The 13,046-nt window shown below is 40.5% G+C and overlaps 1 protein-coding gene across 1 annotated transcript; it reads left to right on the top strand.

Moving 5' to 3' along the window:
- The first annotated feature begins 459 nt into the window (after positions 1 to 459).
- Positions 460 to 12,977, top strand: LOC109988671 (zinc finger DHHC-type palmitoyltransferase 3). The gene is made up of 7 exons (XM_020640228.3): positions 460 to 861; positions 5,714 to 6,039; positions 7,075 to 7,199; positions 8,266 to 8,362; positions 9,174 to 9,255; positions 9,416 to 9,546; positions 10,456 to 12,977. The coding sequence occupies exons 2-7, from the start codon at positions 5,737 to 5,739 to the stop codon at positions 10,612 to 10,614; spliced, it is 897 nt and encodes a 298-aa protein (XP_020495884.1). The 5' UTR covers positions 460 to 861; positions 5,714 to 5,736; the 3' UTR covers positions 10,615 to 12,977.
- The last annotated feature ends 69 nt before the right edge of the window (positions 12,978 to 13,046 follow it).

The following is a 13,046-nucleotide window of genomic DNA, read 5'->3' as shown; positions in this document are numbered from 1 at the left end:
TGTTTAAAAAAAAATACACACATTTTTGTCCAGCGTTTAGCATTCCAGGCAAGTCTTATTCAGCCAGCGGACATGATATTTGCTGATAAAATGCATTTTATGCTCTTAAGTTATGCTACTGTACAATTTCTTTTTCGGACTTGAATTTACATGTTTTTGGTTAGGCTAATTAATTTCAAGGATTCAGGAAATAACTTTAAACCAGAATTATTTTTGTAGATAGTCACCGAGAAACTTTATTAAGCAAGTACAAAATGAAGTGCGATTTTCCCTCGCATACGTTTTCGTTGATGGGACTTTAACTGAATACGGTCATTGACCTAATGTTAATAAAGTAATTGTTAATAATGATTATGCCTTGCATAGACTGAGCGAAAGTGATGCCTGACAGACTGCTATCAGGGCACACTCGCCTAACACACTTCCCTCAGAGCACACTCGTCTGACAGACTCTTCTCAGGGCACAGTCGCCCGCCACACAGAGGGAGAGTGTCGGACTTCCTGGTTGGCTCTGCGCTGTGTTGTCCTGTTCCCCGCAAAGCTTTCTGGATCTAAGAGGCGGAAGCACCAGAATAGTTGGGTATCGGCCTGTTTTAAAAAGGGCTCGGTCCGTCTTTGTTGTGTTTAGCACACTTAGCATAATTTCGGCGAATTAACAAATCGTCGAAACCGAGGCAGCAGTGAAAGTTGGAGCGGTGCCGCGCAGCTGTGGAGAGCTGCTGCCCGAGGATCAGTGAGGTTAGCTGGGATAGAGCTAACTGACAGAGCGGCGGATGAGACGGTCTGGAGCGTTTTAATTCACTACGACCAGAAACTACACCAGGACTTCAAGAAACTTTTGAGACGCCAGGAGAGGGCGAGGTAGGTTTTTATTTGAACTAACAGGAGCGTTACTTTAACTTGATATAAATGTTTACTGACTATTATCAGCTATTAAGTGACGTAAATCCAGATATCCTGAGGTATCCTGCTTCAGATGGCATAGTTACTTCCTGGTCTTTTTTGTTGTTGTTTGTTTAAAGATTAAGCACTTTCTGGAAGTTCATTCAGTATTTCCTTGCATTGATATCACACCTGAACAGGCCCCATGGGTAATTGTAAGATAACTTGTTCTTTACGGATCCATTAGAGGTCAATGTGGCATGAAGACAGACTCCAGGGAGTCCTGCTAAAGAGCACATAGATCTATCCTTATTGTTAAAACCTATGAAGTGTTGCTCTTTATCAAAACATCTTACCTTGAAAACGGTGTACTCAAGCAATGCCATCCATTCATTTTTTTATAGTACAACTGTAAGTAATGAAACAGTTCATCATCTCAGGTAAAGATCATAGTGGAATCATTTCAAGTTTGTCAGGTTGCAAGAAACATATCAAGTTGGGTTGCTAAAGTGACTCAGTATGCATCTGTGTTGTAACTTCAAAATCTATTAATAATTTCATTCATATTTCCCCTTCCTGCTTATTTATTTTTGTCAAATATGAAAAACCCACCGAGTGCAGTTTGAACATGCTCGTGGGTGATTGTGATCCACTTTTTGTTGCATTTGTTTCATTGACTATAAGATTGATCCAGAAAAATAATCAGAAGATTCATTCTGCTCACTAAAACAAAACGATGTCCTCGTCTCTATCACCTTTCAGAAGACACTTTCCGCTAAGTTTAATTCATTTTAGGAGGATGGCAACCCCTGAATAAAAGAATAACAGAGGCTTAAAAGTATTTCATAATAAAAAGAAAATCAAATGAGAAAGAGGGATCCAGGATCTGGGGTGATGTGTTCACTTTTCTTTGTCTTGAGCAGCGGTATAAAGATTCAGTATTCGGTTTATTGCCATGGAAGTTTAGTCATATTTCTGTTGTTGCTGTTTTTAGTTGCATTATGATCGATGTAAAAGTAGAATAAAGAAGAGAAACAGAGGTTAACAGCTGTGCTCTTTCACTAAATGAAAGAAAAGATAACACATGAGCTACAGTCGTCTGAAAGTTTCCTTTCGCTGTAAAGTAGAAGTGTATTAAGAAGATTTGAATGGAAAGACTTGAGCTCCAGTCCTTCGAGCCAGGTGGTTCAGTAATCCCAGACTTGTAGTGAAAGTGATACCCACAGACTGAGCAAACCTCCAACCTGACCTCCTGCTGCACTCCTGCTGTGTGTGATGACACGAGTGGTCAAAGGGTCAGGAGCACACAAACAGAGCCTGAGTCGCTCATACGTCCTCCTGGACAAGTTTCAAGTTATATAATTTACATATTAAGCAACACTACAGGTCTGTTGGGCAGTGACAATAGAGCCTGATTGCTGCCATGGGTACAGTCACATGGATGGATAAATTCAGGATGTTCAGGACTAAAGGATTTAAGAGCTATCATCAATAAACCATTACCCCTTTGTCGAATGACTTCCTTGTTTGACTGCCATTGAAACATGGCTGACTCCAATGATTTACTATCTTCTCTTTCCCATGTTCTATTTCCCATGTAGTAAGTAACAATCCTTGTTATCTCCGTATTTGTTTTGTTTTCCATATTGTCAAACAGAAAAGGCTATATTTGTAGTGGTTGCTGCATCAGTTCTGTATTGTTGCTACATCGTCCTCAGAGGTCAAACGTATGTGACTTTTTTTTCAAGAAGAAAACCCAATCATGACTCATCAGCCTCGTGTCTCTATCAGACTGTACTGTAACTTAGGGCACGGTCACACTGACCAAACGAACTGGACTTTAGCGTTGAATCATGCTTGGGCACGGTACGGATGGCCAGTGGGGCCGCGCCCTAAGATACTAACAATGGTGGTACTCGATGATAATTGGCTGGTATCATGTTCAGACACTTCAGACTGTTAGCATGCTAATGAAGGACACATAAACACTTCAGTGTAGAACTGTTATGATGTTTGATGCTGCATCATTTGGTCCCAAATACATAATATGAGTTTTATTTCATAAAGTCCCTGCTGCCATTTCTGCTGACTGATTGTTAGCAGTTTCAGTCTATGTTAAGCTTTTTGACATTCATACTCAAATGCAAAAACCCAAACGTGGTCAGGTAGAAATAAGCACATGTTGTTTATGTAAACACAAGGAACACAGACCGATGAAACATACAGGTGTCTTCAAGTTAACAGCGTGTTGCTGTTCATAACAACAATATCGCAGTTCATTGAGTTGTATGATGCTAAGTCTTAATAGCTAAATTGTTGCTAACACAGCCTCTTAGGCAGACATGTTAAGGCTGGATAACAGCAAAGTCTCAGACACCTACCATGCCCTGAACAGTCAATATGAACTTTGACCTGAGAAACAGGTTCCCATGTTATAATGTCAGACTGAAGCAGTCAATCCTAAAACTCAATATGGAGCTGAATCTCAGTACACTGAAGGCCTCTGAATATGTGTTTGTTGTTTGAAGGTCGTGTAAAATGTTTGTATCTTGTCTTTCATTTTTCTGTTGCAAATGGAGCTGCTGTGATGCAAGACACATTTCAGACAATAAATCAATCATAATCTGTGGTGTCCGGGGCGACGTGGCCTAGTGGATGTGTGCGCCCCATGTACAGAGGCTGTAGTCCTCCAAGCGGACAGCGCAGTTTTAAATCCGCCCTGTGGCTTCTTTCCTGCAAGTCCGTCCCCACTCTCTCTCTCACCCCAATGTCTGACTCTATCCACTGTCCTGGAAGTAAATCTTTAAAACCCAGTGGTGTTCATTTGAATTAAAATCTATTGAATAGTTTAGAGATTTCAATCTGAACCAATTGGTTTTAGGATCCAACTGAAATGACAGTAATACAAAAAGAAAACCCAAACTATTTGTGAGAAATGATTGAGACAGGTTGAAAGGATTTTAGAGGAAAGAGAAGTGAATAATCTGCCAATAGGAGGCACCGCTTTAGTCTCTGTGCTCCTCAACAGGTGGAGCTTAGTGTGAGTCAGAGGTCAGGTGGGTGTGTTATGTGGAGAAAGAGGTCTGGTAATTGGTCTGGTCTTTAAGGTGTAATTGACCATGGAACGTGTTAGTTTAATGTAGAAATGATGTTGATTAATGTCCTGGAGAACGTGCTGTAGAAGGGCTCATGATCATTTTCAATCTAATTAAACTCCTGCTCTCAAGGGAGTAGTGCTTAACTGCCGGGGTCGTTGACCAAGCCCTTATTAAACTGGACATAAAAGTGGGATTAAGCTATAGCTGAGGAAAGCCTAATAGACTGATTGAATCCTCAGGAATGTCCAAGCAATCTGGTTTCACTCACTTTACGTTCAGCTTTCAGTGAGAAGAAGGGCTCACAGGTCTGGCCTTGTACAGCCAATAAGCTGTTTAATTCTTATCTGCACAAAAATGTAAGGCCTGTTTTAAAGAAATCCTCTTTAAAGTCAAACTCACAGTCAGTAGGGGGATGGCAGGGTAACACAGGCCCATGATAACGATGATGTATTACATTAGGATATCTGAGTATTCTTTTACCTCTGGTCATGCTTCATCTCTTACCGCTGTCTGACATTAACCCAACATCTTCATATTCTCTTATCCCACTGTCCACTTCTTCTTCAGAATTCATTTCTGTTAACGTTGTCACCCTCATTCATCTCATAAGCGCCATCCTGAGGAGTCATGAAGTACTGACCGTGGGTTCACTTGGCAGGGAAATGATCAATATGAGGCACCAGTGATTCAATAATTGTATGACACGATAGAGGTGGGCGATATGGGGAAAAATATCATATCATGATTTTATCACGATTTTTTTCATACTGATCTTTAGACAAATTTGTAAGTTACTGACCAGTTCAACCAAACTTATTTGATCAATATTTATGCACAATTTGAAGGTTTTCCTCACCACTTTGAAATTATGATTTAGTTATGTGTCCTCTTTTTATGTTCATCAGGGACAATTTCACGCAGTGATGCATTCATTTAAAAACATGTAGACTTCAAGTTCTTGTGTTTCTGTTCTATTTAGCCCTGCAGAGTTCCTACAGCTGTAGCTTCATACAGGCTCTGCAGCCTTTGTTGTTTTTTACGACATCATTGGACTAACTTTAGTTTTGTTTATATATAATCAAACATAATACAGGAGGTGTTCATTCTGTGACAAATGGTCAAAGTAAGTTTTACTGACAGAAGAGTTTAATTCATAGAGGGGGCGGGACTTGGTTGATTGACAGACAGACAGTCACCATGGTTACTCACGCTCACCTGGCTGCTGCGAATAAGTTAACTGTTGATCACGCCGTGTCAGTTTGGAAAACTATCAGTAGAAATATCATATGGAGTGGTTTTTGCGGACTTAAGTTTTAAGTTTCGTTTTCGTTTTCACCGCGGTGGAGCAGAAGGGGGGAGGGGGTGGAGACGCGTCTGTGTCGGTGCGGTTCTACGATCTCCCTGCTTTGGCAGATCGTCAGCATGTTAAAATCCTTCACGAGCTAAGATCGTTATATCGCCCACCACTATGACACGAGTCAGAACGATGATGTATTGATATTGATTTGATGTCCCACCCCTACTCATTATTAGAACTGTTGTGGGACCGAAGTCAGACAGACAGGGAGACAGACAGACAGGATTTTTTTCTGTATTTTCAAGCTTTTCTTTTTATCAAATCGAAACAATTGAAGTTTATCTAATTTTAGTTGCATCCGTTGGCCGATACCTTCCCTCACTAAACTCCTTCACCTTATTCCTTTCTGCTCCCCCCTCGTCCTCTCACCTCACAGTATGCGGCCTGAGTCGTTGTAGGATGAAGAGCCCGGCGCACCGCACCAGGGACATCGAGCGGCAAGCCGGATACCTGAAGCCCGAGCACTGCGCCCCTCCTCCACCCCGCACGGGCTCCGGCACCATGTGGTTCATCCGCGACGGCTGTGGCATCGTGTGTGGCGTCATCACCTGGCTCCTGGTCTTCTACGCCGAGTTTGTGGTGGTGTTCGTCATGCTGCTGCCCACCAAAAACCTCTTTTACAGCCTCTTCAACGGGGTGCTGTTCAACGGCCTCGCTTTCCTCGCCTTGGCCTCTCACGCCAAGGCCATGTGCACAGACCCAGTAAGTCATACTGTTGTATAAACACTCTTTAGACAGATAGATAATAGTAGCTTTTGGAGATGCATGGCTCATATTCTAGTATTATTACCTCTCTTTTTTTATCCAGCAACATGATCCGTTTACTTAAAGAAATCAGTGTTTACTCAAACCATCACAGGCTAACAGACAAACAACAAAGCAGGGACAGGATGTGGCTTCAGTGTGGGCTTGTTTCTGGGACTCTGAGACAAAACGGGTCGAGGCCAAATGGGTAATTTTAATGTGACGTCTCACTCCGGGTGGGAAGCTTTTATAAGGTCTTACTGGTTGCAAGTTGTGAACACACAGTGGATGCAACTAGAAGTCATCATTTCACCGCGTCCTGAACAGTCAGCAACTGAAATACAATAAATAGTGAAGATCCAGAGGGATAAAAGGTCGTATATCAAGATGAAATGACTCAAAATCTAATATTAGCATACACTATCTACACTACACTACATGAATAATTTAAGCTGCCATTGGACAGGATGTTGTTTTTCATGTAGATTCAAAGAATAATGTTATTATGTTGATTGCTAACATTTAGTCTAACAGTCTGTCATGAGATATCCCTGAAATATGGCCTGATGTTCTTTTAGGACTTTTCGTCTTCTTAGTTTCTGGATCATAAAGAAGCGGGGAAATTAGAAGTTGTTTTTTGTTTTCAGAAACACAACGAAACAGCATTTGAGAATCTAACCCTGAGTGTGACATCAGAGGGAAAACAGGTTCATTCTAGTTTAACATTATTAACCAGGGACTCACTAGAAGCATGATCCTGCTTTGATTCAAATTTTGTATTGTTTATATTGGTAGTTTTTGACTTTGAACTTTGACCTTTAAAGACAAATCTTACTTTTCTTGATAGAGAAGGCAGTGAAAAGACAACAGTAACAGAAACTACACTTTTGTAGTAGTAGGAGTTTATTGATGTCTCTATTGAACAGTATATTGATAATTCATCATTTTTTCTGCCCCCCCTCCCCCCCCCCCCCCTCTCTCTCTCTCTCTCAGGGAGCTGTGCCTAAAGGGAATGCTACCAAAGAATTCATTGAAAGCCTGCAGCTCAAACCCGGACAGGTGGTGTACAAATGTCCAAAGTGCTGCAGCATCAAGCCTGACAGAGCTCACCACTGCAGGTACACACAGCGCCCCCCTGTGAACATTAAGCAGTGTGTCTGAAGGGGGTAGAGTATTCCCACTGAAGTCTGCACAGAGGAAGCTAGCCTCTCCAACTCTCATATGTGTTTTTGTTCAGTAGCTGCGTAGCATTTCCCTGCAGACCTCTCAGCTTGATAATAAGGAGTTCCCCCTGTGACTGCTCAGTGGTTTCCTGGGGATCTCATGGCATGAAAAGCACAAAAACAACTGATTTACAACCCCTGTCCCTGGCTCGGCTTTTAGGATTTAAACTGAAGCATTAGACTTAAAGAAATACAGAACTAGGGATACTAAACAAATTTAAACTGAAGCATTTGACTTAAAGAAATACAGAAATAGGGATACTAAACAAATACAGACATTATAAACTGCATTAAAATAAGGACAAACCGTCAAATAAGGTTTTTAAGAGGAAATAATCACTGCTCACAGTTTTACTCGTGTCTTAAATACCTTGAACTCTGTCAGTTTTTTTTTTAATCAGGTTGTTTATGTGTTTCACAGGTGTGTGTTCCTCTTATTAATAACGATGACTGACCAAATGTAGTTCTGTAGTTTGTTTACCAGCTGACAGATTGTTTTTGTAGCGAGGTTGTTTACACATTTCAAAATCAGATTTGAAAAAAGGAAAAGTTTACAAAACTGTCAAAACTTAGTACATTGTGGTTTTGTTTTTTTTGATATTGGATCATAACTGTTTTAGAAAAAGATTCCTGATTAGAAATAGCATAAACAAATCACACAGGTTGTGGTCCGACTTTCTGAAGATTGATCATGAGTGGTCAGACTTTACCTGTGTTGTCAACCAGCTGCAACTCTGTGAGATGAATAACCTCCTGACACACAAACCCAAAAAGTCTGTCCACCATGACTGAGAGCAACCAGTCAACAGTGAAGTGAATTACCCTGCTTCAAGTCTTTTTCTGTTTGGATTAATTGTCCTAATAGTTACAAATACTCTGATTGTTCTTCTTTTGCAGCTGCAGAATGTCGTGGTTTGTCTGTAATCTTCATTTTCTATTTAATAAATGTGTGTGTCCACAGTGTGTGTAAACGCTGCATCAAGAAGATGGACCACCACTGTCCCTGGGTGAACAACTGTGTGGGAGAGAGCAACCAGAAATACTTTGTGCTGTTCACGGTGAGTCTTTAGACTACCGGAGCCGTAATAAGCCATAATGAACGAGTAAATAAAGCACATGATGAAACTGAAAAACACATCCAAGAGTTTCAGGTGACAAAAGAGAGAATCAAACGCATCTAAAGGTCACATATTATGTAAAACACACTTTACTGTGTTTTTCTAACACTAATATGAGTCCCTAGTCTATCTATGAAACCCCCAATGATGAGAAAAGTCCATCCTCTCCGTCTTCTGCCTGCTCCACTTTTCAGAAAATGTGTGCTCAAACAGGCCGTTTGGAGATTTTCCCTTCATGACATCACAAAGGGCAGTAACCCCTCCACAGATGGGTGACACTCCCACAGCTAGGTGTTTGTTCTGCCCTCTGAGTCTGCCTTCTCACCGTAAACAATAGGACATGGAGCGAGAAAGCCCGAGTACACCCAAGCCCTTCTAGAGCGGGGGTGTGGTCAGACACAGCTCATTTACATATTTAAAGGTACAGACACAGAAACAGCCTGTTCTGAGCAGGGCTGAAATAGAGGGGTTTATAGACATGATCAAACACAGGATCAGAGTGGATTTAGAACAAGAAACTTCACACACATGTTTTGAGGAGCTCTGAGACTTATTTACACTGGTTGAAGAGGAGGATAATATGAGACCTTTAAGTAAATGTGTACAATGTAAGTGTTATAATGCATTCTTTACAGATGAACTCTTAGTTATGAAAATGTTGGTCAATCACTACGCTCATTGAAAATACAAAGCAAATAATATTAAGGTAACACTGAATCTGTTCTATGTCCCTCTCTTCTGTTCTCTCCAGATGTATATTGCTCTTATATCCCTCCATTCACTCCTCATGGTGGCTTTCCATTTTGTTTTCTGCTTCGAGGAAGACTGGACAAGTAAGTGATGAGCTGCTGCGGTGGCTGCTTACTTTACAGTTGACCTTAGATTGTTTTACCACCATCCTAATTTACAATGATATATAGATGTTAATAAAGACCGTATATGATTTAACACAGGTAACAAATCTTTCTCTCTCCGTTCTACCTCCCTCTCCAGAGTGCAGTAACTTCTCCCCACCAGCCACCGTCATCCTCCTCATCCTGCTCTGCTTCGAGGGTCTCCTCTTTCTAATCTTCACTGCAGTCATGTTTGGGACCCAGGTCCACTCCATCTGCTCCGACGAGACGGTGAGTTAAAAAGAAGTCCTGATGTGCACCTGTTACTGTTGTCTGACTCTTGGGTTTAGTGAAATATTGCATCAGCCACCTTTAAGCCTCCTGAACAGGTATGTAGAAAATGTGTTGCACTGGCTCTCACCTTCCCTGGTAGGTCACTTCACTTCTCAAAATTGAACTAATTAAAGTATGGGGTTATATTACTTTCTATATATCTTAAGCTGCTGTTTTAAAGGTTGTAAGTGGTGCCCTCTTCATTCAGCAGCCCACACATCAGTTTTGATCTGCTCGGTACACTACGTCATTCACAACAATCCTCCTCTACAGGAAGCTCTCCCGCTGTGAGGACCAAATCAAACAGGAGTGGAGTTTCTTTGGAAGAGCGTACTGTACTGCTGATTAAGACATTCAAAAGAGCAGACACAAAGAAAATGAGAGAGAGAAAGAGAGGGGCAGCAGAGTGCAGAAATCAGAGGCGTTGTTGTGGGTCGCTTTGTGAAAAACAGAACTGAAGGAAGCATTTTTTTTATAAACACGTTTGCTTTCGCATTTCAATATCGTTATCTTCAATGCTTGATGTATTTTTGATGCCAGACGATCATGTTACAGAAATTTTCTTTGTGACTGAAACATTTTACTGTCTACGGAAAGCAGGACGAGATTTGTTTTCATAAAAACACTACTTGCAGGTGAACTAGAATAACTCATCAGAAATATGAAAGGTACCAGTTTGTCCACAGGGGGCGCCAAAATTGACCCCAACAGAAAGTTCCTCTCAGGAGCTTTAAGTTTGAACATCAGGTTCATCATATGCTGAAATGTATCCTTGAAAACAAGTTTATTTAAACAAGTATTCTTGTTTTTTGTTTTCATCCATGGACTCACATCTTCTCTCCTGTGTCTTGCATCCTGTCTCTGCAGGGTATCGAACAACTAAAAAAGGAGGAGCGTCGTTGGGCCAAAAGGTCTAAATGGATGAATATGAAGGTGGTGTTCGGCCATCCGTTCTCTATAGCCTGGCTGAGCCCTTTTGCGACACCCGACCACGGCAAGGCGGACTTGTACCAGTACATCGTGTGAAAGCTGGAAAGGGAGCTGAGCTCTGCTGCTGTGGACTTCAACTTGGTCTGCTGGACCTCAATGAGCATGAACTCCTTTTGATCACTTCTACATATTCTTTCCTTTATGAATAATTCATTTATTGATACTTCAGGGTGTTTTTCTGTAAGCTATCACATTGTACAAATATGATGTTTAAAAAAAAAAAAAATCTTTCCATTATATATTTTTGTGACATCTTGAGGCTGACTGAAATGAATGAGGTGTAGCTGTACAGAAAAAGTGCTACAAGGAGAAAAAACCTCAAACTAAGCAGCAGCAACTTGACGAGAAGCACTTGATAAACGTCTGAGGAACAACACCAACAGACTGGTTTCTGCCTTCTTTTTTTTTTTGTTTTTTTGGAGGAATATTTCCTGCAGTTTTGTCTGATCATTTCCCGGCTTCCAAAACGATACAATGTGAACTCAGAACTGAAGTCCTGAATGTTTCCGCTCCAGCAGCACCGCCCAGGTGCCAAGAATGGACTCTGGAGTAATACGTCTTCCTGTTAACTTTATCACAGGACAACCTGTCCAATCCTTAATTTGCTGTCTTTCTGTTGCTGCGTTAGTCTTTCACTGAGCGCTGCAGATGCTTTGCCTTAGAGAACAGTGCATTAATGATTATAAAAGACACTTGTATTATTTTGCCTTACTGTGGCTGTCAGGGTGATACAGCATCACTTTGGTTAAATACCATTTTTAAATAAGTGTGTTGTTTGATGCCACAACACTGTGAAGGACATTCAGAGGTTGTAGGACACAGAGTAGTGGGTGGTTGAGGTTTAAATCTTAAAGATTTCAGCGATTTGACAATTTTTGTTCTATGTTTTTTAGGACCAGTATCAGTCTGATGATCAGCTGATGGCACTAACTCTTCAGTCGGATGCGGCAGTTGAAGAAAATGTGCACATAAACAGATGAATGGAAACTGATGTAGTGTAGCCGATATCAAAAAGACGAAGAGGTTACATCTGAATCTATCTGTGCTGATCTCAGATTCACACACGAGCAGAGAGGGGTTTTTTTTTTTAAGAGCTCTCCTGTTTTAGAAAGCACAGCTCTTAGTACACGATGTAATTGACTAACATTACCAAACGTTGATGCACCATGTAGCTAATTAACATCAAGCCTCGTTCTCATGTGACTCAGGTGCTGAAAAACAGATCACATGTGGAAACAGATGAAATCTCTGTGGTTGTGTTTTTTTGGGTTATTTAATGAAACAATCTGCTGATGAAGTGAAACAAAGAGGAGGAGAGCAGTGTGTGTGTGGACAGGAAGTCATTTAACCCGGTGCAGTTTAGAAGTTTATTAACAGTGTTTTGTTTTTTAAATATGAAAATAATTTTCAATTAATTAATTGAATTTTCAGTAAGGAGAAGTTACAAAAAATGTGATATTGGTGTTAATTGTTCTCTAAAGAAAGAAAATCAGAATCGGCAGCTGGCTTTGAGGAAACCTAAATCGACCGCATAAATTGTAATTGGTTCATCTCTTGATTTTAACGTAATATTCAGACACTTTGCAGGTAATTTACGTTTTTTTGGGGGGGCGTATACATTATTAAAAGTGACACGTGAGGGTTTGTTTTTTATCGATGCGTGAGTCTGATGATCGTCCTCCTTTTGATTCTTCGACATCTGTGTGCAAAAAATCTAGCCAGCATCCTCGCTTGAAACTCTTTCTATCACAGTCACCAGCTGATTTGAAGTCAGGGAATAAAGCAATAACGTTGCTCTCTGAATGCACTGAACCTAAGTGTAAGTTTTCTTGTTGTATTTGGCTGTGGATAATCCCGATTTTTTAATAGTCTGTTGTTGAGAGTGGGAAAAGCCTTACAGGGATAAAGGATCAAATTCTGATTGGAGTTGTGGAAGGAGTTGACCGGGGCCTCAAAGAGCATGGTTTAAATGTTCATATTGTGGTCATCTATGGGCAGTACAAGGCAATGCAGAGTGTTTGTTACAGATAGGAAATATTTCACTTCCAAGCATTTACCACTAAAAATGCCTTTGCCAAATCTGTGTTTGAAAGCCTTATTTTAATTATTGTGCTTTTAAAGATGATGAAAGGAAATTGATAAATGTGTTGCCTAATTGAGCACTTAATAGCGGGATTAGAGTAACTATGGTCCAGACTGACTTTTTCTTTGGCTTTTAAAAAAAACACTAGTTTAAAAAAACACATACAGCACAGCAGCTGTCTTTATCTGTTGAATTGTTTCCTTTATTCTTTGTGGCCTGGTACAATTTACTGTGGATCACATGACGTGTATTTTCTTTATCACTGTGGTATTTGTTTAAAGGGGAATGAAATAAAACGTTATATATATATATGTGACTTACATTTTTCTGAAGTCAAATTTTTCAGTTTGATTTTTCATTTTGGTTGAAAAGCTTTTATTTTGTG

This window comes from Labrus bergylta, chromosome 19 (genome assembly GCF_963930695.1).
Source record: "Labrus bergylta chromosome 19, fLabBer1.1, whole genome shotgun sequence".
NCBI classification, from domain to species: domain Eukaryota; kingdom Metazoa; phylum Chordata; class Actinopteri; order Labriformes; family Labridae; genus Labrus; species Labrus bergylta.
Note: the sequence above shows the minus strand (reverse complement) of the source record. Positions and strands in the feature narration are given on the sequence as shown.